The sequence below is a fragment of the Galeopterus variegatus genome, unplaced genomic scaffold, assembly GCF_000696425.1.
Source record: "Galeopterus variegatus unplaced genomic scaffold, G_variegatus-3.0.2 Scaffold17, whole genome shotgun sequence".
Classification (NCBI taxonomy): Eukaryota; Metazoa; Chordata; class Mammalia; order Dermoptera; family Cynocephalidae; genus Galeopterus; species Galeopterus variegatus.
In genome coordinates, this window is record NW_007726128.1 from 284576 (window position 1) to 304683 (window position 20108).

General features: G+C 37.4%; 1 protein-coding gene across 2 annotated transcripts in view; it reads right to left on the reverse strand.

Moving 5' to 3' along the window:
- Positions 1-2484: 2484 nt before the first annotated feature.
- Positions 2485-20108, reverse strand: part of SMPDL3A (sphingomyelin phosphodiesterase, acid-like 3A) — a 19245-nt gene continuing 1621 nt past the window's right edge. Inside the window, exons 1-8 of one of the 2 annotated variants that reach the window (XM_008566863.1) lie at positions 19341-19454; positions 15120-15333; positions 13885-14029; positions 9171-9267; positions 6910-7079; positions 6255-6435; positions 4753-4877; positions 2485-3118 (exon numbers count right to left, since the gene is read on the reverse strand). In XM_008566863.1, the coding sequence (XP_008565085.1) occupies positions 2801-3118; positions 4753-4877; positions 6255-6435; positions 6910-7079; positions 9171-9267; positions 13885-14029; positions 15120-15133 (1050 nt within the window). In that variant the 5' untranslated portion in view covers positions 15134-15333; positions 19341-19454 and the 3' untranslated portion in view covers positions 2485-2800. Of the gene's footprint in view, positions 3119-4752; positions 4878-6254; positions 6436-6909; positions 7080-9170; positions 9268-13884; positions 14030-15119; positions 15334-19340; positions 19455-20108 lie in introns of those variants that run through there. The other variant, XM_008566869.1, reaches the window with a different exon arrangement.

Sequence of the window (20108 nt, forward strand, 5' to 3'; positions counted from 1 at the left end):
AGTCTCATAGATTTTATTTAGCAAGCAGGTCCAGAAAGAGTCTCATTACCTGTACTGTTAGCCCAGTGAAGTTCCTGTTTTCTCCTTTTGGCATGAAGCTCATTGCCTAAAAGAGTCACTCGAGGCAGATGTGACAATATTTGAGAGGCAGGATTCAGCTCATCTTACAATATGACAGTAAAAGAATACTCTATTAAGGGTCTGGACACAAGATCAAATGGTATCCTAGAGTAGGTACCACTAGCAGTGCTGCTGAATTTACTAAGCAGATTCTTCTACTGCTTTAATGCAAGAGGGAAGGTGCCTGTTTGATTTACTCAATGCATTCATAATATTTAAGAGTATTACTATCATAAATGGAAAAAATTCAGTTGAATAGATATTTCCTAGTATACGTAATTCATGTATGTTTTGCCCCTAAATCTATCTACACCCCTAAATCAGTGGCTGTCATTCAGGACTCTCTCCCATTCTCCTCACCGTTACTCCCCCTCCTTCCTAGCAATATATGGCTAACATGGAATCAACACTGTTTTCAAAGTAGCAGTTTTAAAAATCTAAATAGGAAGTATTTTGTGAATTTGCCAAAGCACCATCAATAAACAGAGGCAAATCAAGTGTTCCTGCGGCATAATAAAATTCGTTATATATTTGAACATAATCTGAAATAAACCACAATAAATAATTTCAACACACTGATTTCAGAATGGAAAAACTTGTTTAGTTACTAATAACATCCTTAAATGTCACTCAAATTTTAAGATCATTATTTCTGTTTTAAGGTGAAAGTAAACAACACAAAATGTTGCCATGAAAAAATTTTAACTATAGAATAATGTAGGATGAACCTTAAATGTTCACTGCCCAACATCCCCTAGTAGATGCAGGAATTTTCTCTATAAAACTCTGCAAGCCCAGCTTGTTCACTTCTGGTGCCGGGACTCCCTTCCCAAGTCAGCTCATGCCATCTTTGGTTTTTGCTGTTTTTAAATTTTTCTTTACATGGTGCAAACTTGTTTTCTTAGAACTTCTGTCCATAAGTATAAGAATATATGAATATACAATCTAATCATTTGAAAATACCAACTTGAAATATAATTGCAGGCATGATGATTTCTAAATGATGTGATTATTTTAGAACAATAAATTTTTGTTTTAAGTATTCTCACTTCTAAGACATACTAATTTACTTTTTGAATCCTAAAAAGTAAAACAAAAACTGCTTATCTAGTGAATAGTGACAGTTCCTTAGATATAATATCTTTATTTTGTAATATTTATTTTCTCAGCCCTCTGGAAATCAGGACAACTTGTTTTCATTATGATGATATCTTACAACTATAAGTATTATTTTTTTACATGAAATCAAACCAGTCAAAAAGATGATGAGTTTCACTTTTCTTAACCTAACGTATTTGATTGTATGTCTTGACAAAGACTCTCTCCTTTGAACAAATTTTAGTCTGGCTCCACTGATTTCTCTTCTTGACTAGGCCAACATTGGGCTTCTCTCTCTGTTCTTGAAGGATCCAGTAAGAGCAAGAATCTTGCTAACTCAGTTTAAGGAAAATCTCCCACCCTTGATATTTTACCATGCTGGCCTGCCTTCAAGAATAGTCCTATTAAGTCAGTATAGCCAGAAATCCTCTTATCCTTAATGTTTCACCTAATAACTTTCAATCCACAGACCTCCACCCTGCTCCTTGGTTGTATATCTCCACTTGTCCTTCTTGAAATCAGAACTGAGTCCACTTTCTCTCCCCTACTGCAGGATCCCACAACAGTAGTCCCTATACCTATCTCCATGGTCTACCTTGAATAAAGACTGCCTTACCATCTTTAAAAAGTGTCTTGAATAATTATTTATTTTCCAGTCTTCTCCAGCAAACCAAAGTATTGGGGTGTACAATCTTCTCTTCCCTTAAATCCCTCAGACTCTCCCTCCACTCTTTTGCTTTAATTTTCCCAGTTAGCCTGAAAGCAGAAGACAGCTTGAGCCATTGGAAAACCCTAAAAACAATCCTGCTAAATAAAAGTTCATTTTTATTCTCTCTTGGTATATCATGATAAAGAAAATGCTACAACTGTATCCTACCATATTTCTTTGACAAATATTCATAGCTTTCAATTCATTCCAACAATTATTTACTAGATGCCAGGCACTGGACTAGGACCCAGGCCTTATGGTAACACTGAACTTATGATAAGGACAACTTGTGACATTCTCATCCTTAAAAGTTAGCAGTACTGAAGTCCCCCAGAATGAAGAAAGCCAGGCTATACATGTCCCATAATGTTTTATAGACTCAGAGATGACCCTAATGAGACCTTGCATTTTCTCAAGAGTAGACAGTACATGTAAACAGTGTTAACCTTGGTTTACACATGAGATGTAAACAGTGCTAAACCTACTTAGCACATGAGATTTTAACAAGAGTGAACTGACTGAAAACTGAAAATTATATTAAGAATACTTCATCATGCTTAGGGAGAAGTAATTTGCTTTATTGTATAAATGACCATTTCAACAAGGTTATAAATTAGATATAATTATATAAACTGGAAGATAGGATATTTACATCCAAATGTTATTCTATTAATGGGCAGTTTAAATATATTCAATGTAATAAAAATTTAGAATCTCAAAAATATCTACATTTGGGTATCATAACAAGGAAAGCAAAGACAGGAATTCTGCTTTCCCACTCAGTATTTCACAAACATTAACATAACAATTCCCACAAACTGATCTCAGAAAGAGAGCAGTGTTACATTTGCTATGAACACAAACAGAGAAATACTAGTGATTGTGCTTTATATAATATTGTTTGACACAATCTACATAGGAAATACGATCAAGATTCATAATTGCACAAATTTGAAAGGCCTTACATTTCTTATCACAAATTACACTGCTGTCATAACTCACAAAGAAGTAATTGTAGTATTTTATAAACTGCTTACTGTCTAGCAGTGCAAATTGTTTAGCTAATTGATATAAACTTTTCGGCTGCAAATCTTCGATGTCATAGGTCTGGGTCAGGATATACTCCAGCTTCCAGTTGGATTCTCCCTTCAGATTTGCCTCTGTCAGGTTCAAGTAATACTGCAACACATCCTACAATTAAAAACAGTAACAAAGCCTCATTCATTTTTCAGCACAGAAAGTACTACACAAGAAGAGTCATAATTAAGATTTATACTACATTCTTAATTTAAAGTTGTATTCTTTAAAAAGAGTGAGAATTGGTTTTAAAGAAAAATAGGCTTGATACAAAACCTCTATCACTTTTCTAATTTTAAAAACAATGTAGGACCTAATAACAAATAATCCAAACTATACAGAAAATAAAAATAAAAAGCTTTCAATTCACACACCTCCAAGTTAACCATTGCTATAGTTGTGTATAAATCAGTTGTGTGCTGGGGGAGGCTTGTACCAGCTCACCAAAGCTGATTGGTAAATTTTCAGGAATGCTGTGAGTCAGTGGATGTCACTTTAGTAGCTTGAAATTGTCCATGATGGGTATTTCTATCATGGAAAATGGCAAACACTACAAATTAAGGCACTTTCCCCCTAGTGAACCAGTTGTTAAAGTTTAACCAGCATTCCAGTGTACCTGTGTTGTCCTAGACTTGATGAACAAAACAAAGATAAATATTTAGAAAAGATATACCTACATACCTTTTTAATTTTTTTCAAAAAACGGAATCATACTATACAAACTGTCTTGTACTTTTAAACATTATTTAATGCTATATTGGGGAAATCTTTCCATGACAGTAGATATATATACACACACACACATGCTTTTATATATATACACACATACAGATATACACATCTATATATCTGAGGTTCAGATCCAAAACCAGGCAACTAATAGTTGTAAAAGAATTCCTTTGACAAGTTTATCAGTCAATTCTTTAAAATTAAAGAATTAATTGAATGTTTATAGACTAAACCAGAGTTCTGCTGTCCTACCTCCTCGTTCTGCTATTTTGAGTAATACAAGAGCCATCTCCTATTTAAATTTATCTAGGAAAAAATGCAATTACATCAACAACAACATTCATTGAGGTGAATTATTTTCAAATTATATTTGTAGAAAAAGGCAGTTACCCAAATTGAAGTACCTAAAAGCTTTTGATGCTAAATTGTCCTAAAGCAGAGTCGTGAACATAGTTCAGAGACTTTGTCTCAAAGGTGAATGTCCAACTCATTTTTTTCTTAAATTTTTTTTTTTTGCTAGCATCTATTGAGCTAGCAAGGGCCAAACATTTTTCTAAGTGTTTTACATACATTTGTTCATGGAATCTTCACAGCAACTCAGTGAATTCAATAATATTTTAATACCTATTTTATGAAGGAATAGACTGGGACACAGAGAAGTTTAGTAATACAACCTATGAGAGAGTATGGTTGCAGATCCCACACACTTCTGGAGAAGAGCAGTTAATAGTGAAATGTTTCAGTACGTATACAAGTCCACAGTAAGGCACCACCCAATGAAAACTTCATCTAAATAAATGTGAAGTCCTTAGAAGGATAGAAACAGCCTCTCAAAAGCTCACCTCATCAGCCCACACTTAGAAAGTGCTGACACATTCCAAGTACAAAAAAGAAGAACATCATGAGATTTCAACATAAAATACATCTCACATAGCTGTATTAAGAAACATTCAACTAAACTAATGAAAACTGCAAAGACGTGCATAAATATGGGGTCAACTCTGAAACTGCCAACTTACCAATAATTTATAATCACGAGGATCATACTGAAATAATCTGATACCAGGATTGTTGGTCTGTTTTTCTAAAACACCCTTCACTGGTGTAACGGCAGGAGCCACAAACAAAGAGCTTATTGGACTTCCTGGACAAAACATATGTACATAAACACACATTTTCAAAGGTAGAGTTTTTACTAAAAATATAAACAGGTTTCAGATTAAGAGATTAATAACATACATAACAGTCAAATGATGTGTGATCATTGACGGATCCTGAACTTGGACAACTATAAAGAGACAATTTTGAGAAACATAATTTTTATTCTCAATACCAAAGGATGATTTTTGGTTTCGTTAGGCAGGTTAATGTTATTGTGGTTGAGTAAATTATCCATATATTTTAGCAATGAGTACAAAACTATAGAGAGCTGAAATAGATCTAATGTTTGAGATTCACATTCCAATATTTCAGTCAAAAAAGAAAAATTAAAAAGAGGTAAAGTGAATATGGCAAAATCTTCATAGATGTTGAAGATGTACATGGGGAGTTGCATCATTCTCTCTGCGTTTATATATATTTGAAATTTTCATAATAAAAAATCAAAATCTATCCCAAGTACACACACACACAAAAATACCAACTAGTTTGTTCTGTACTTCTACCTAAAACAATATTACATAATAATTGAGCATAGCGTTGTAACACCAAGGTCAAGGGTTTGGATCCCCATACAGGCTAGACCCCCAAAAATCCCCACAATATTACATAATAAGAATTTTACTAAAGTGTCACCACGCTTTATAAATATCTATTATGAGAATCAATTTCTTTCTGAGTAAAAAAAGAACTGTCAAATGCTGAAAAGTAGTCATTCTTACCAAGCCAATGCATTCTAGATGAGAGGTAAACATTTCAAAAATATTCCCCAATTACTGAAACCAAATGCATATTGATGTTTTTTTCCTTTATGACTACATTAAAATCAGAACTCTTATTTTGTTAACTCAGTTTCTTGCAAGAGGTTCTTCTTATTTATTCATTTTTCTTTTAATGCTGCATGGGCAACAATGTCAATAATCACAAGTAAGAGCTTAATATATTTTATTTTAAACCATTGTATAAATTGGGCTTTGCTTTTTAAATTCTGAGAAATAAAACAAGTCATATCAAAAGAAAATTGAGACTAGCAGGTAAATAACAAGTAGTAATATTTCTCTAAACTCAAGGATCTAAATCAATATTTGAATGACCTGAGAGTTTCAGAGACTTTTGTGTTGACAGCAAATGAATGCTGCTGGACTTTTGGAGCTAAGCAGTTTATGTTGAAAAAATCCATTGCAGGCCTAATTTCATGATTTGGACACTTGTCATACAACCGTTGAAAATAATTCAGAAAAGGCTAGTGCTGGCAGGTTTTTTAATAAAACTTTTCAATTATGAAATCAGTACATTTATTAGATATTCAATGCTTTGCTCTAGCGTCTTGGACTGGGGAGAAGCAAACAGAAAGTCACATTACCTTTTTTATCTGAAAGAATCATAATGCTATCTCTGTGAGTATGTCCATAAAATTGTCCTGCAATGACATTGCTGTATTTTCTAAAAATGTCTATCAGTTTCTCATTATAGTATTCTCTCATTGCTGTGGTGCCATTGGAATAGGGCAGATATCCCACTGGAATATGTGCTATGATGTACACCTGGAAAAAGAAACACAAGGAGGACTTATGAGAATCTTTCAGCACATTTATCACAACTAAATGACATTTGTACACCCAAGATTGAAAGCATATTAAATACAATTTAGAAAGCAAATATACCATCTCTCCTATTTATGACAAAAAAAAGATGAGATTATAAAACTATTAAGGTGACTATATTTGCACTTGTCTCATTTATACCACATTGTTACTGATGTAAGGTCACTGTGACCTTGGTCATAATTTTTTAGATCAGGCTTTTTTTATACCAATAGATGACAATTCATTCTAAAAGCACTAAAAGCAAAACAAATTAAAACATCAGAGACAAGTCATAATGTGTTTCATGTGAAAATATTTTCAAATTCTAATACTTTTTTTTTTATTAATACCTTACTCTCTGCCCCATGTTCAATAAATAGAGGAATTTAGCCTTCCATTTATCCCTTGATGATTTTGGTCTGTAGGTTCTACCTTCTCTTTATTTTGCTGAGAGCTGTTCAGTGTATTTTCTAGCCATTCAAACTGATTTGCTGGGTCAGTCTTGTTCAGGGTCACGACATTTGGGCTATAGTACAAATTTGTGTTTAGACTGATGATCCTAAGGTTTCGGTTAGTTGTAACTTTCTGTGAATAAAAGCCACCTATAAAAACAGTTTAAAAACACATTTTAGGAAAATACAAAAACAAATACACAGACACTGAAAGCAAATTCTTAAGGTTTACAATCCTGGAAGCTTGTATTTGTTTCTCGTTGTTTAGTTTGCACATAGATAGGTAGTCATTAGATCAGAATCAGATTTAACATTTATTGACAACCTACTATGTATGTGCCAGGTCCAATGCTGGTACTTCCACATATTGAGGTAACAACAGTTGTATCCAATATTACGATGAAAATAAAATTAAATGTTTGAGCAGTAAGCAATAAGACTGAATTTTACAAAAGAAACTCTACTTTCATAGGATTGGGGAGTTAAGATGAGAGATATAGTGAAATATAAAATCCAAAGAATGGGAACAGACACGGATCTTGTGAGAGACCATGGAGAAAGAAACTTCAGAAATGCTGGATAAACCAGAGCTGCTACAATTTCAGTAGAGAAGAGAATAAAGGCATAATCCCACTCATGCCTATGAACCCGTGGTGACAGAGCACCCAAGGGTCTACTGCAATGGCACTAACCGAGCTAACCACTGAGATCTGGGCTCTGCTTTCTTTGCCCTGGGCCCACTCACCATCCATGGCTTTCCTTAACTTTCAATCATGACTGTACAATGCCTCTTTAATTTCTTTTATTCCTCCTTGTAGTCATAACACCTTATGATTTTTTACTATGGTATCAAGAGAGCAAATAGGTTTGAATTTGTTATAAGTTATTTTGAGAAGCTGCCCTTTATGTCCCAGTAGTAGATGACAGTATTTCTAATGAGCAGCTCTGGAAGACAAAGTTTGAGATCCTTCATGCAGTGCATCTCTACTCCAAATAACTCTTGCTTTTAAGATTTTCACAGAAAAAAATAAAAAAAGATTTTTACAGAAAGCCTTTTATGACTTTCAACTGAAATATTGTACTCCAGTGTTTAACTAGAAATTAGACATCACTGGAATGGATATCATTGTGAAACTCACATGGCTTTTTCTTAGGGCCATCGTTCCATTTGTCAGCTCTTTTCTGCTTGCTACTCTTTGCTTTAAGCTGAACCTCCTTAGAATCCAGAGTGTCTCTTTAGAAAACCTGATTGTTCTTTGTGGTTCACCCTCTAACTTGCACAAGTTCTTCCTGTGTCTTTCATGTTTGCGGGTGTAGTGCTGAACATAGTTTCCTAGATTATTTGGAACCATGGCCTAAGATAGCAGGTCTCAAATTCATATGTACTATGATTTGCCTAGGGCGAGCAAAAACAACCACCACAACAAAATAATTGCAAAAGCCACATAGGGCAGGACTTACCATACATTAATTATGCATTATCTCTTCAAGCATCTAAGGGTCCAAGTTAAAAGCTTAGATATCCTCAGTTTACCAGCTGTTTGTTTTATACAGCTATGATTGCTTGGTTAAAATTTACTGTCCACTCTCTCTTCCCAATCAACTTCCAGTTAAAAACACATACTTTTATTTACATTCAAATCCAAAGTTCAGCTTTGCTTCATGTGAAACATACCTGTCTTAGTCTATTTTCTGCTGCCATAACAGAATATCATAGAGTGGGCAATCTATAAAGAAGAGAAATATATTTCTCGCAGTTCTGGAGGCTGGTAAGTCCAAGTGCATTGTGCCAGCATCTGGTGAAGATCATCTCATGGTGGAAGGTGAAAGGGAGCACAGAAGACATAGAAAAAAAGAAGGCCAAACTCCCCTGATAACTAACCCACTCCTGTGATAACAGTATTAATCCATTCATAAAGGTGGAGCCCTCATGACCTAATCACCTTTTTAAAGGCCCTATCTCTTGATACTGTTACAATGGCAATTAAATTTCAACAGGACTTGCAGAGAGAACAAACATTCAAACCGTAGCAATATCTGATTGACGGTGGAAAAAAAACAGGTTTACTGATAAACAGGTTCTCAATATGTGTCAGGCAATGTTACCAGTCACTGTCCTCCAGAAAAACTGGGTGCAGAGGCTTTCCAGAATTGGCACACCCAAGCAAACATTAAAGATTTAGGTCTAACGAACATGAATAAAAATGGAGGCAAAATAGGGAGAAGAAAGTTTTCACTTACCTTTCCTTAAAGTTTGAATAGCTTCTTCATCTAGCCATGGTTTCCACAGGTTTGCTACTGCATTGTACACTTTACTGGTGGCTATAGGCAGCTGATCCTGGGCACAAACGATATGATCCACCATTGAAATATTAAAGATACATGTATTAATTAATTTAAACATTACTTGAGAACTATTATGTTAAGCATCTGTAGATACCAGGATGAATACTAGATAGACATAGTCTTTGCGAAATTTATAACTGAGTTTGGGAGTAGAGGACAAATATAATCAACTAATTATAAAACAATGCACTTGGTGCTCCTACAGAAGTCCTGGGAGCATAGAGGCAGGGACAATCAAGGCAGGATGGAGAGCAAAGAGAGCATTTGAACCAGGCCTTCAATAACTATTTCAAGTTGACAAGAAAGACCATCAAAGTAAAAGCAATGGCCCAGACACAAACACAGGGGCATGAAGGTGTGTGCCATGTACAGAGAAAAGCTCGTGTTTTCGTGCGGCCAGGGTAAAGGACAGATGTGAAAGTGTGCTCATTAAAGAGACACTGAAGGCAGGTTTGGGCCTGAACATGCAGGTTCTGGTGTAGCATGTCCAGGGAATGGGAAAAATTTCATGATTTTAGAATTTAACAAAATCCTCTGAAATGTTAAAACTGTTATGAAGCTTAACTCCTTGAATAAAAATTTATAATGACATGCTCTTGATTGGAAGAAGTCTGTTTATGGCAGCCTAAATTATATCAACATGTTTTAATTTTTTAAAGAGCACGTTATAAAATATAAAAAAAAATTAATAATCATAAAGCGTATTTTTATCATATCAATTTTATATTATCATAAAGTTGTCTTTATGGTGACATAAGCTCTAGAGGGGAAAACCTTAAGAAAATAAACACTAAATAAAAACCCAGAAATCAGTTGTGAAACTGGATAATTATTTCTACTTTTTGTTTTAAAAAATTATATTAAAAACCAGAGGCCCTTGTCTTCACTCTCCTCATTTCTTTCTGCATGTGGCGATACAGGCCTCTTTCTTAGAAGAGTTTCCCTGTCAGCATTTCTCAAAATATTTAGTTATTTTTCAATTTATATTTGGGGCAAGTAATAACCAAATGCCTTGCTTTAACTGGAACAAGTTCCCTAAAATGTATTTTCAGTTTGTGTCAGAGATCAAGGTCACCTGTTTGAGAATTATACAATGGTTTAGGCAAATACAGATTTGGACTAAAAATTGGTAATATAATCACAATATAAAGCCATAATTCTTGGCATTTGTTTACTTTGGAATGGATGCCAAAGTATGGGATGGTACTGTAGAATCTTCAAATTATCACTCTGGGCTTTCTTATTTTAAATATGAGAAATATGAGCACCAGAAAATTTAGGTGATTTAATCCAGAGACAGCTGGTCAGTCCCAGAGCTGGGTCTAAATCCCCGGCTCTTTCCACCGTCTCTCTTATGTTCAGTTGTCAATTGCACCACATTACCTTCTCAATCCTTTCTAGTTGTGACATGACCACTGCTGAGAAATGAGGTATAATGGCAAAGGACCCACCCATAAATTTGGTGGCACCAATCTTACCACTGTAGGAGTAAATGGGGACCCTGAACCAGACTGCTTCCTTGGGCGGTAACAGGAGGGAATCCCTGGACTGCCCACATTAATAACTACTTCTTATGTAATGAGTAGGGACATGCATCTATATAGGTATGTTTATGTAGCTATGGTGCGTGTTTATGGGGTTTTAATGGAGAAATAACACTTGTTGACTTTATTTACTCCCAATTAATTTACTCTCCAGAATTATGAGGAGCCTTCAAAAAGTTCATGGAAGGATTCGTAAAATCTTTCAATTCTACTTTTCTACGAACTTTTTGAAGTATATCCCAGCTATCAATCTTTAGGAGAATTTGCTGTGAGGTTTTCATGTTATGTTTGACACTTCTAAAACTGTGAAGCAGAAGGATGGCAGAATAATATAAAAAATATTTTCATATATAAGATCATAAGCTAGAAAGGGAAAAAAAATGAACTGTTTAAGGTATACACGCTGTCCAATTTACCCTAGCTATACATAAATTAAGATATAGTACGGAAGGTAGATACCTGTAGCATCTGTATCTTTGAATTATTATAATATTTGACTTGACAAAAAGAAGATAAAGTTAAAATGAAACAAACCCTCAAAGGACTCAGAAAAATGTATCCTGGGTCACTACTTAATGCTACAAATAACCACCACCCCACTTATCGAAGGCCTATTATGTGCCAGGGAGTAGACTATACCCTTTTTATATATTATCACTAATTCTCACAAATATTTCACAAGGTAGGTATTATTGCTCCTATTTACAAATGAGTGACCTATGAGTCAGGGACATTAAGTGAACTACTCAAGTTGGTCAAGCTATTAGAAGAAGAGCAGGATAGGGATTTAAATGTAGTGAATATGACTCTAAACCCCACATTCTCTGCTATACTAGCCTGCCTGTCACCTAAGGCATATAAAAACAATGTGTGTAACCTCGGGCTCGTGCAGATTGTCCCTAGGCCTCTGCACTATGTAGCCTAACATCTCAATATAAAGTTGACTAGCATTTGAGAGGCTGACTCATAAAGACTCACTTATTGTTGTTCATCACCAGGTTGGAAGCCAGGGCCAAGAAGTCACTTGAACTTAAACCTATCCTAGAGCACAACTTTTCAAAATCATTATATTCAGATTAGGTTAGCTTAAACAACCAAAACACCTACTAATTATCCATTTGACATGAGATGGAACAAAGAAATCTATAACTGGGGGCCGGTCCGGTGGCGCACTGCTACAGTGCGCTGCTTGGGAGTGCGGTGGCGCTCCCGCCGAGGGTTCGGATCCCACATACAGACTGGCCGCTCACTGGCTGAGCGAGGTACGGGTGCAACACCGAGGGTTGCGATCCCGTTGCCGGTACCAGTCCGGTATGGGCGCGACACTCAGGGTTGCGATCCGTTGCCGGTCACGAAAAAAGACAAAAAGGAAAAAAAAAAATTAAAAAAAAAAAAAGAAATCTATAACTGGTTGTGATATACTGGTTGTAAACATCATTGCACTCAGACCATCAAGGTCTGAGCCAGGAAAAAAAACTGAACAAAGTGAATATGTTTAGGAAATATTGAGTTTACTAGTATGGCAAGAATAAGGAAGGTGTGAAAGGATATTGGTCTAACTGAACCCAGGACTGGGTGAAAAGATCCGGAATGTGAGGTCTGCCACTAAGTGCTGTGAGCACTTGGACAAGCAACTTAACATTTCTGGGCCTCAGTTTTCTCATCTACAAAATGAAGGGTTAAACCAGACCAGGGTGTTAGAGTTTGGATGTGTTGTCCCTGCCAAAACTCATGGAATCTGATCCGCAATGTGGCAGTGCTGGAAGCTGTTTCAATCATGGGGGCAGATCCCTCATGAATGGATTAATGCTCTCCCTGAGGGAAGGGGGTAGTGAGTGAGTTCTCACTTGATTAGTTCTCACGAGAGCTGGTTGTTTAGAAGACCCTGGCAACTTCTCTCTCTCTCTCTCTCTTGCTTCCTCTTCCCATGTGATCTGTTTGTACCTGTCACCTACCTGCCGCTTTCCACCATGAGTAGAAGCAGCCTGAAGCCCATGCCAGATGCAGCTGTCCCAGAATCGTAAGCCAAATAAACCTCTGTTCTTTATAAATTACCCAGTCTCAGGTGTTCTGTTACAGCAACACAAAATGGACTAATACATGGTCCTCAGTTTCCTCATCTACAAAATGAAGTGTTAAACTAGACCAGGGATCAGTCAAATTTTTCAATAAAGGGAAGGATAATATTTATTTCAAGCTTATGGATCATACGGCCTCTGTGACACTATTCTACTCTGCCATTCTAGCACAAAAGCAGCCGCAGACAATACAGAATGAATGGAAACACAGCCATGTTCCTATAAAGCTTTATTTACAAAAACATGCAATGAGCCAAATTTGAACCACAGGCCATAGTTTGCCACACCATGGACTAAACAGCAATCTCCAGGATCTTGAATCTGTACAAATTTAAGACTTTGGTACTGAAACAAAGATTCTGTAACCAGGAGAACTATCCAGCTGTCATGTAAAAATTGCTTAACAAATTGCTACTCTGATTGTTAGACCCCAGGGCTATATTAGGCATTATTTAGCTTGCACACAGTCTCTGCCTTAAATTACATCTTATTTATATAAACTTTATTTGAACATCGACCTCCCCCTTCAGTTCTTAAGGTAGTTTGTTATGTTTTTGTTTTTCATCACAATCCAGCTTAAATCAGAGTGTGGAGATCTTTGTATGCCTGACAGAAATTCTGGAAAATGTAAACATTTGTCAACATTAACCTTCCTTGCTAACCCTGTCATAGAAATGCCAATGAATAAGAAAATGATTCAACAGAATGGAGAAAGAGAAGATTATGAAGAAAAACAGGAATTAATAATCCACAACCTGAGTAGTTTGCTTGTGAAAACTCACTATTGACATACATTTTATGAATTATTAAAAGGATCCTTTTAAAGTCCCCAGAGCACTTGTCTTGCCTTCCTCAGTAGTTAGCATTAAGAGTACACTCTATACAACCCATTCCCATGCCCACCACTGGCTAGTTACTGTCATAATTTTGATACTACCAATGAGAAAAATCCTTTAAGCACTTCTGGGAGGTTGATGTCAAATTTACCTGTGGCCAGTAGTCATGATTACCCAGTGCAGGAAAAACCTGGAGATTTGGAAAGAGACTCTGGATGGTGATTGTCATATTAGCAATCACATTTATAACAGTGTCTGTCGAAAGTTCAGAAACTGGAACATGAGGTGGGCTATCCCTGAAAAGGAGACAATTGTGAAGAACAATATTAGTTTTCATAAAGTGTCACTAGATCTATGCTTAATGCTTTGCTGTACCTATCACTGTAGACTTCCACTTTAAAATAACAAATAACAGTTAGAGAGTTGATAAACTACTCTTCGCTTACCTCTCCCCCACAGAGAATCCTATGAAAATGAAAAAAAAAAAAAAGTAATACAACAAATAAACTTGAAATCCCAGCTTATTTCACTGTCTGACTGAAGATTTATGACAGGCAAAAAACTGAAGTAATTAAAAGCACAGATTTCAAAGCCAAAATGCCTGGATTCACATTTCAGTTTTGCCAATTACTAGTTGTGTACACTTGGGCAAGTTACTTAAATGCTCAATGCCTTCATTTCCTCATCTGTAAAGTGGGAATAATAATACCAATTGTAAAGATTAAATAAGTTACAACACATAAATTAATTAAAACAGTGCACACTCTACAGGTATTAGCCATAGTCATTACTCCAGGTACAAAAAATACAGGCCTCTTTATCATGATGGATGGAACTAGTTAATTATACCACCAGCAAATGATGCTTTACAAAATTACCATCACAGGTTATCTCCCATTGTTGTCTTTTCTCTATGATTATTTAGTCAAGGCCTTATCACATTAATCAATATCTTAAGACATTGATACAGGTGTACTGTTTATGGATTTGTCTCTTGGTTATCACTGATGTATTTCTAAATCTTGTGTTCCAAAGAAAACCTCTAATAATGTTGGTTAATTTGACCTAATTTTTTTTTTTTTTTTTTGTCTTTTTGTGACCGGTAAGGGGCTCGCAACCCTTGGTGTGGTGTCGCCCGCACCACGCTCAGCCAGTGAGCGCACCGGTCATTCCTATATAAGATCCGAACACGCAGCGGGAGCGCCGCTGCGCTCCCAAGTGCTGCACTCTCCCGAGTGTGCCACGGGGCCGGCCCTGACCTAATATTTTTTAACCCAAATTATTCTTAAACACAATTAATCTTTTTATAGAATTCAGCATTCTAATAAAGCTTAGGACACTGTAGATAAATCCTGAGTAATTAATGGTATTTACATAATCACTTACCCTGTCCATATCATGAAAGATGCTTCTTGTCCTGAATTTTTAATAAAATCAAATGCTGACAAAATAAGTCGATATGGAGAATCACACAGAATATCACCAAAGGGGCCAGGGTTGGAGGCATTTGCTCCTTTGGATGAAGAGCACACTTTTGTGTGGTCATCTGTGATGTGGTAAGTAGGATCTAAGTGTAAGTCAGTCACATGCCAAAACTGTCCTGTTGATTAGAAAAGAAATACTGATAAATCTACTACTTCTCTTTTGGAATTCCCACAGAAATAGTTCCAGTAAGACTAGAGACAGTTGCTCTTCCTTATGATGGAGGAAAGCCTTAATAATCGAAAAGTTCACATGCCATGAAGTTAAACACAATTCCTCCCTGTGAGAAGATGAGGATTCAAACAACAGTGGGAAGAGTTTACTACTTAAGCGTGTCAGAACTGATGAGTTCAGTATTAACTTGATGACTTAACAAAGAGCATAACAAAGATAAATTTGCACAATGAAACATATGGAGATGTCCTTCTAGCAGGTCAATGATAATATCATATTGTGTCTTGACAACGTGTCTCCTTGCAGAGTTTAAGGTTTTGAAAATTATTTACATTATCCTTGTAGGAAAACTGACATAGAAATATGGTGTTTGTTAGGGTTGTACTCTGAGTAGATTGCAGAACCAGGAACTATATATCTCACTCCTAATTTCTTCTATAACCTTGCTTTTCAACATTAATGGAAAGAATATAAGTCTTTAACACTAGCTTTAAGCCAAAAATAGGAATTCCTAGAGGTTTTCTATCATACAATTGTATAAAATGCTAATAATATTAAGGGAAGCAGTTGTTAAAGAGAATGCTTCCATTGGGTTTTCAAGGAGAAGTTAAATCCATCTCACAGCATCCCTACTTGGGAATCATCTTAATAAAGATTTTTTTATTAAAGGAAATATTAGAAAAAGTAATCTAGTAATATCTCCCCTTATTAAGTATTTACTATGTGCCAGGCACTGTGATAAGCAACTTAAATATACAATGTCATTTCATTCTCAAAACTACTCTCTGAATCACGGTTCTCATTTCAAAGTTGAGAAACTAATGTTGGATGGATCAATTGGGAAATTTTCTCAAATATGCATTGCTAATAAATGGGAGTCAAAAGTCTGAAACCCCCCTTGTGAAGGGTCCCCAAGTTTGTTTATACATAATTTACATATATCTTCAATGATTTTGCTGCCTTCTCGCATACAATTCTTAAATTGTTTTAACATTGAGATATTTTTCACACTTAAGAGTTTTTTAGTTCACTCTGATTATGACTACATCAGAAACACATCAGAAGTGACAAAGCAGCATATACTACACGAGAAGCACGGAGCAAGCAAGTAGAGTGCTAACTTTCATCTATACAAAGATGATAAAATTTGAATAAAACTCAAAGCTGGGATAACAAAGTGAAAACACTTGATTTGTCAATGTGAAAAAGGTGAGCTAACATTTGGTGGTTGTTTCTTCCTAAGGTGGTGGTTGTTATAATTTTATAACACATTTAAGTTCACAACTAAAAAGTGGTAGATAAAGATCCAGAAGAAAGTAGACATATAATAGTGTTTATGGTCAATTACCCAATACTTAGTCACCATTTGAAAACATCTGCCAAGAGTAATTTGATTTTGATTTTTTTCCATAATTCAAAAAAATACCCCAACCTTTATTTCTAGCTTAGATATACTTTATGCAGCACACAAAACAGACATGGCAAATAGCTTAGAATCATCCTGGAGGCTGCCATTCCTTAGCATATAAATACATAGTGCATCTCATTTTTATATAAACATGTATTTTTATTATTTGTACAATGTTAAGGTATGTTAAACAGCACCCAAAACAGTGTAGTGTTGTGGTTAAGAGTGGGGACTTCAGGGTCAGACTGTCTGACTTCTAATCCAAGCTCCACCAACTTCTAATCTAGCTGTGTGATCTTGGCCTCTTTTATCTCTAAAGTGGAAATAATAATAGTGCCTCCTATGAGGATTAAGTGACTAGGTGGAAGTAAAGCCCTCAGAAGGTGTATGGCACCTAGTAAGCTCAATACTTATATTAGTTTTACTGTTATTATTTTGTAACTCCACACCTTGAATATGAAATTGAATTTCCCCATTTCCAAGTGATAGTCAAAATTTACTGAGTACTTACTATACATTTAGTACTGTTTTGTATGCTTTCTATGTATTAACTCATTATCACTGTTTCACAGATTAAGTCCAAGTCACATGTATTATGTACAACAGAACTGAGATATGAATTCAGGAAATGACTCCAGAGCCCATGTTGTCCTCAACCACTGCACACACTGCCTGTGTGTTCCCATTCAAACATCCTCAGCCTCACCTGCCTCACATAAAGTACATTATAACAGCATCCACATATGAAATACTGTGAAGATTAAAGGAAATGAGATTATAAACATATTAAATTTTTGTAAACCAAGACATGAAATGCATTAAGGGCACATCCCTCTGATGTAATCTAGTACCTAGATTTATAAATCTCCAGCATCTAGAATATGTACCTACAGCAGGTCTTCAACAAACGTACTGTAATTTATATATGAGGACATTTAGGAAAAGGCAGATTTCAGGATTTCCTCAAGATAACATAACAGTAATGAAAGCTGAACTGGAACCAGTCTTTCCAGACTTCCAGTCTAGTGCTCTTTCTATTATTACATCACATTTCCAGACAGATAAATGAGGGGGTAATTATTCAGATGTACTGAAGGATGTAATTAAATAGAAGTCAAGAGAAGAGCTCTGACAGGTTCTCAACCTGAGATTTATGAATAATGAAATTCTGGAGGCCTTACAAGCACTCCGCGCGCGCGCGCGTGTGTGTTTTTCCAAACTTACTGACCTGGCCTGTGGCATAGCCCACACTCCAATCCAAGTTCCCTGGCTCAAAGTCCAAAGTTCTTTCCACTTTCTTGTTCAGACCATCGTTAAAAAGATTTCCAAAAATGTGTGTGTGTGTGTGTGTGTGTTCCACGTTATCTAGATAAATGCTCAAAATCATACAAGAAAATCTTTAAGTCAAAGAAAGGATATAATTTGGCTGGTCAGTTACCTCAGTTGGTTAGAGTGTGATGCTGATAACATCACGGTCCAGGCTTCAATACCTGCCCCGGCCATCCTCCAAAAACAAAAGTTATAATTTATTCTAAAGAACCTGTTGAACCGTAGTTCATATGTTTGGACATAATGCTGTTGTTTAAACAGGTGTTTGTTTACTAGTTTATAATGTTGGTTGCTATGTACCAAGTCCACCAGCAGGTCCCAGCCTACTAAATCTTAAGAGTTGTGGCCAAACACATCCAGATGAAGCCTTGCAGGGTGGTTGTCCTCTGACCACCAGGGCTTGACAGGGCAGAAAGCTGAGACTGGGAATTTAAACACACAAACACAAAACAAGTAGGCAGAGGCCAGGCATGGTACATGTTGTAAAGGAAGCCTAAGCATCTGGGGCTGGGAGGAGTGGTGAGAATGGTCACACTGAGTGGAAAATACGTAAAATAATACATAGGACGCGAAACTGCTGAGTCAGCACTTAGTGCCTTTGAACTCCAGTTACCCGTGTCCCTTCCTCTTCGGTAGAGAGTAATGCAACCGTTCAACTTCCCTACCTAAACGGGCAGGTGTGAAGTGGAGATTCACATAATCCCCAGAAAGTGTTCATTGAGGCCTTCAGCAATCAGATCCTTAAAGCCAAACGTTGAATTTGCCGTCACTGGTTGACCTCATGCAATCTGAAACATTTTATCTCAAAATCCTAAACGGTCATACAGTTAAAGCAACACAACTCCAGCTGTAATAAATGCAGGACCCAGCATACATAAATATTTTGGAGCAATTTCTTATTACAACTGACATTTGCCGACGTTGGGAAAGCAGATTTGCAGTTCTTGCTTCCGACTACATGCCAGCTGAGTCATGAGGACTTTGCTCGCAAAGGGAAGGCATTTTCTCTAGAGCATTCCCTAAGTCCTGTGAGAGCAGAGACAGAAAGCGAGAGTGACAGAAAAGTACAGAGAGAGGTTTCAGCACTAAGCACTGCTGCTAGGTCTCGGGGACGGCTATTCCCCTAAACGAAACAGAACTCCACCTCTCTAATTTGTTTTTCCCCCTGTCACAGAGCAATTAGTTTTTAAAGGGAGTCGGGAAGGTGGGAACACCTGTTTTTTCGAAATTGAAGACTCTGATGGCATCGTACAAGCTCTCGAAGCGGACCAGTGATTCTCAGACTTTGGCGTCTATCAGAATCACCCGGAGGGTTCGTTGAACAGCTAACGGCGGGCCGGGTCCAGGGGGGGTCGGTGTCAGTCGTCGGGGTGGGGCCGACAATTTGCATTTCTAACAAGCGTAGGCGCTGCCATTGCTGCTGGCCCCGGACCACACTGAGAACCACCACTGGAACAGGCGCTGTAAGTGCTGGGGATGAATCAAATCGGAGCGGCCCGCAGGGAGCCCGGGGACGTCCCGGTGAAGTGAGGACCAGACGAGCTCTGCGCTACAATACGGGCTGCGCGGCAGGGACTGTGTTTTCGTTCCGCGGTTGGGGGAGTGGCAGAAAAAGCCACCAACCCCGGCTCAGCAGGACAGAAGAAACTCTTGAGTCCGACTGAAACTTACCCCCTGAGGTGAGGGAGAAAGCCCGCGACTCGCCCTCCGCTCTGGGCAGATCCGCGGCCTTTGGACACCCGACTCCCGGCTGCCTTTTCCCGTGAGACCCGCCGCTTTTCCTTCCTTCCCCAGGGAGCAAAACGACCGAGACGGGGGACGTAAACAAACGCCGGGCAGGCGCCCCCGCCGGCGCGGGCATTTCTCCAGCCCCGCCCCGAGCTCCGCTGTGGCTCCGCGGTCGCCCTCGCCCTCCCCGCACCCCGCAGCCGCAGTCAACGCCGGTGGCGTCAGGGCCCGGCTTGCCCGAGCCTCGGCCGGGC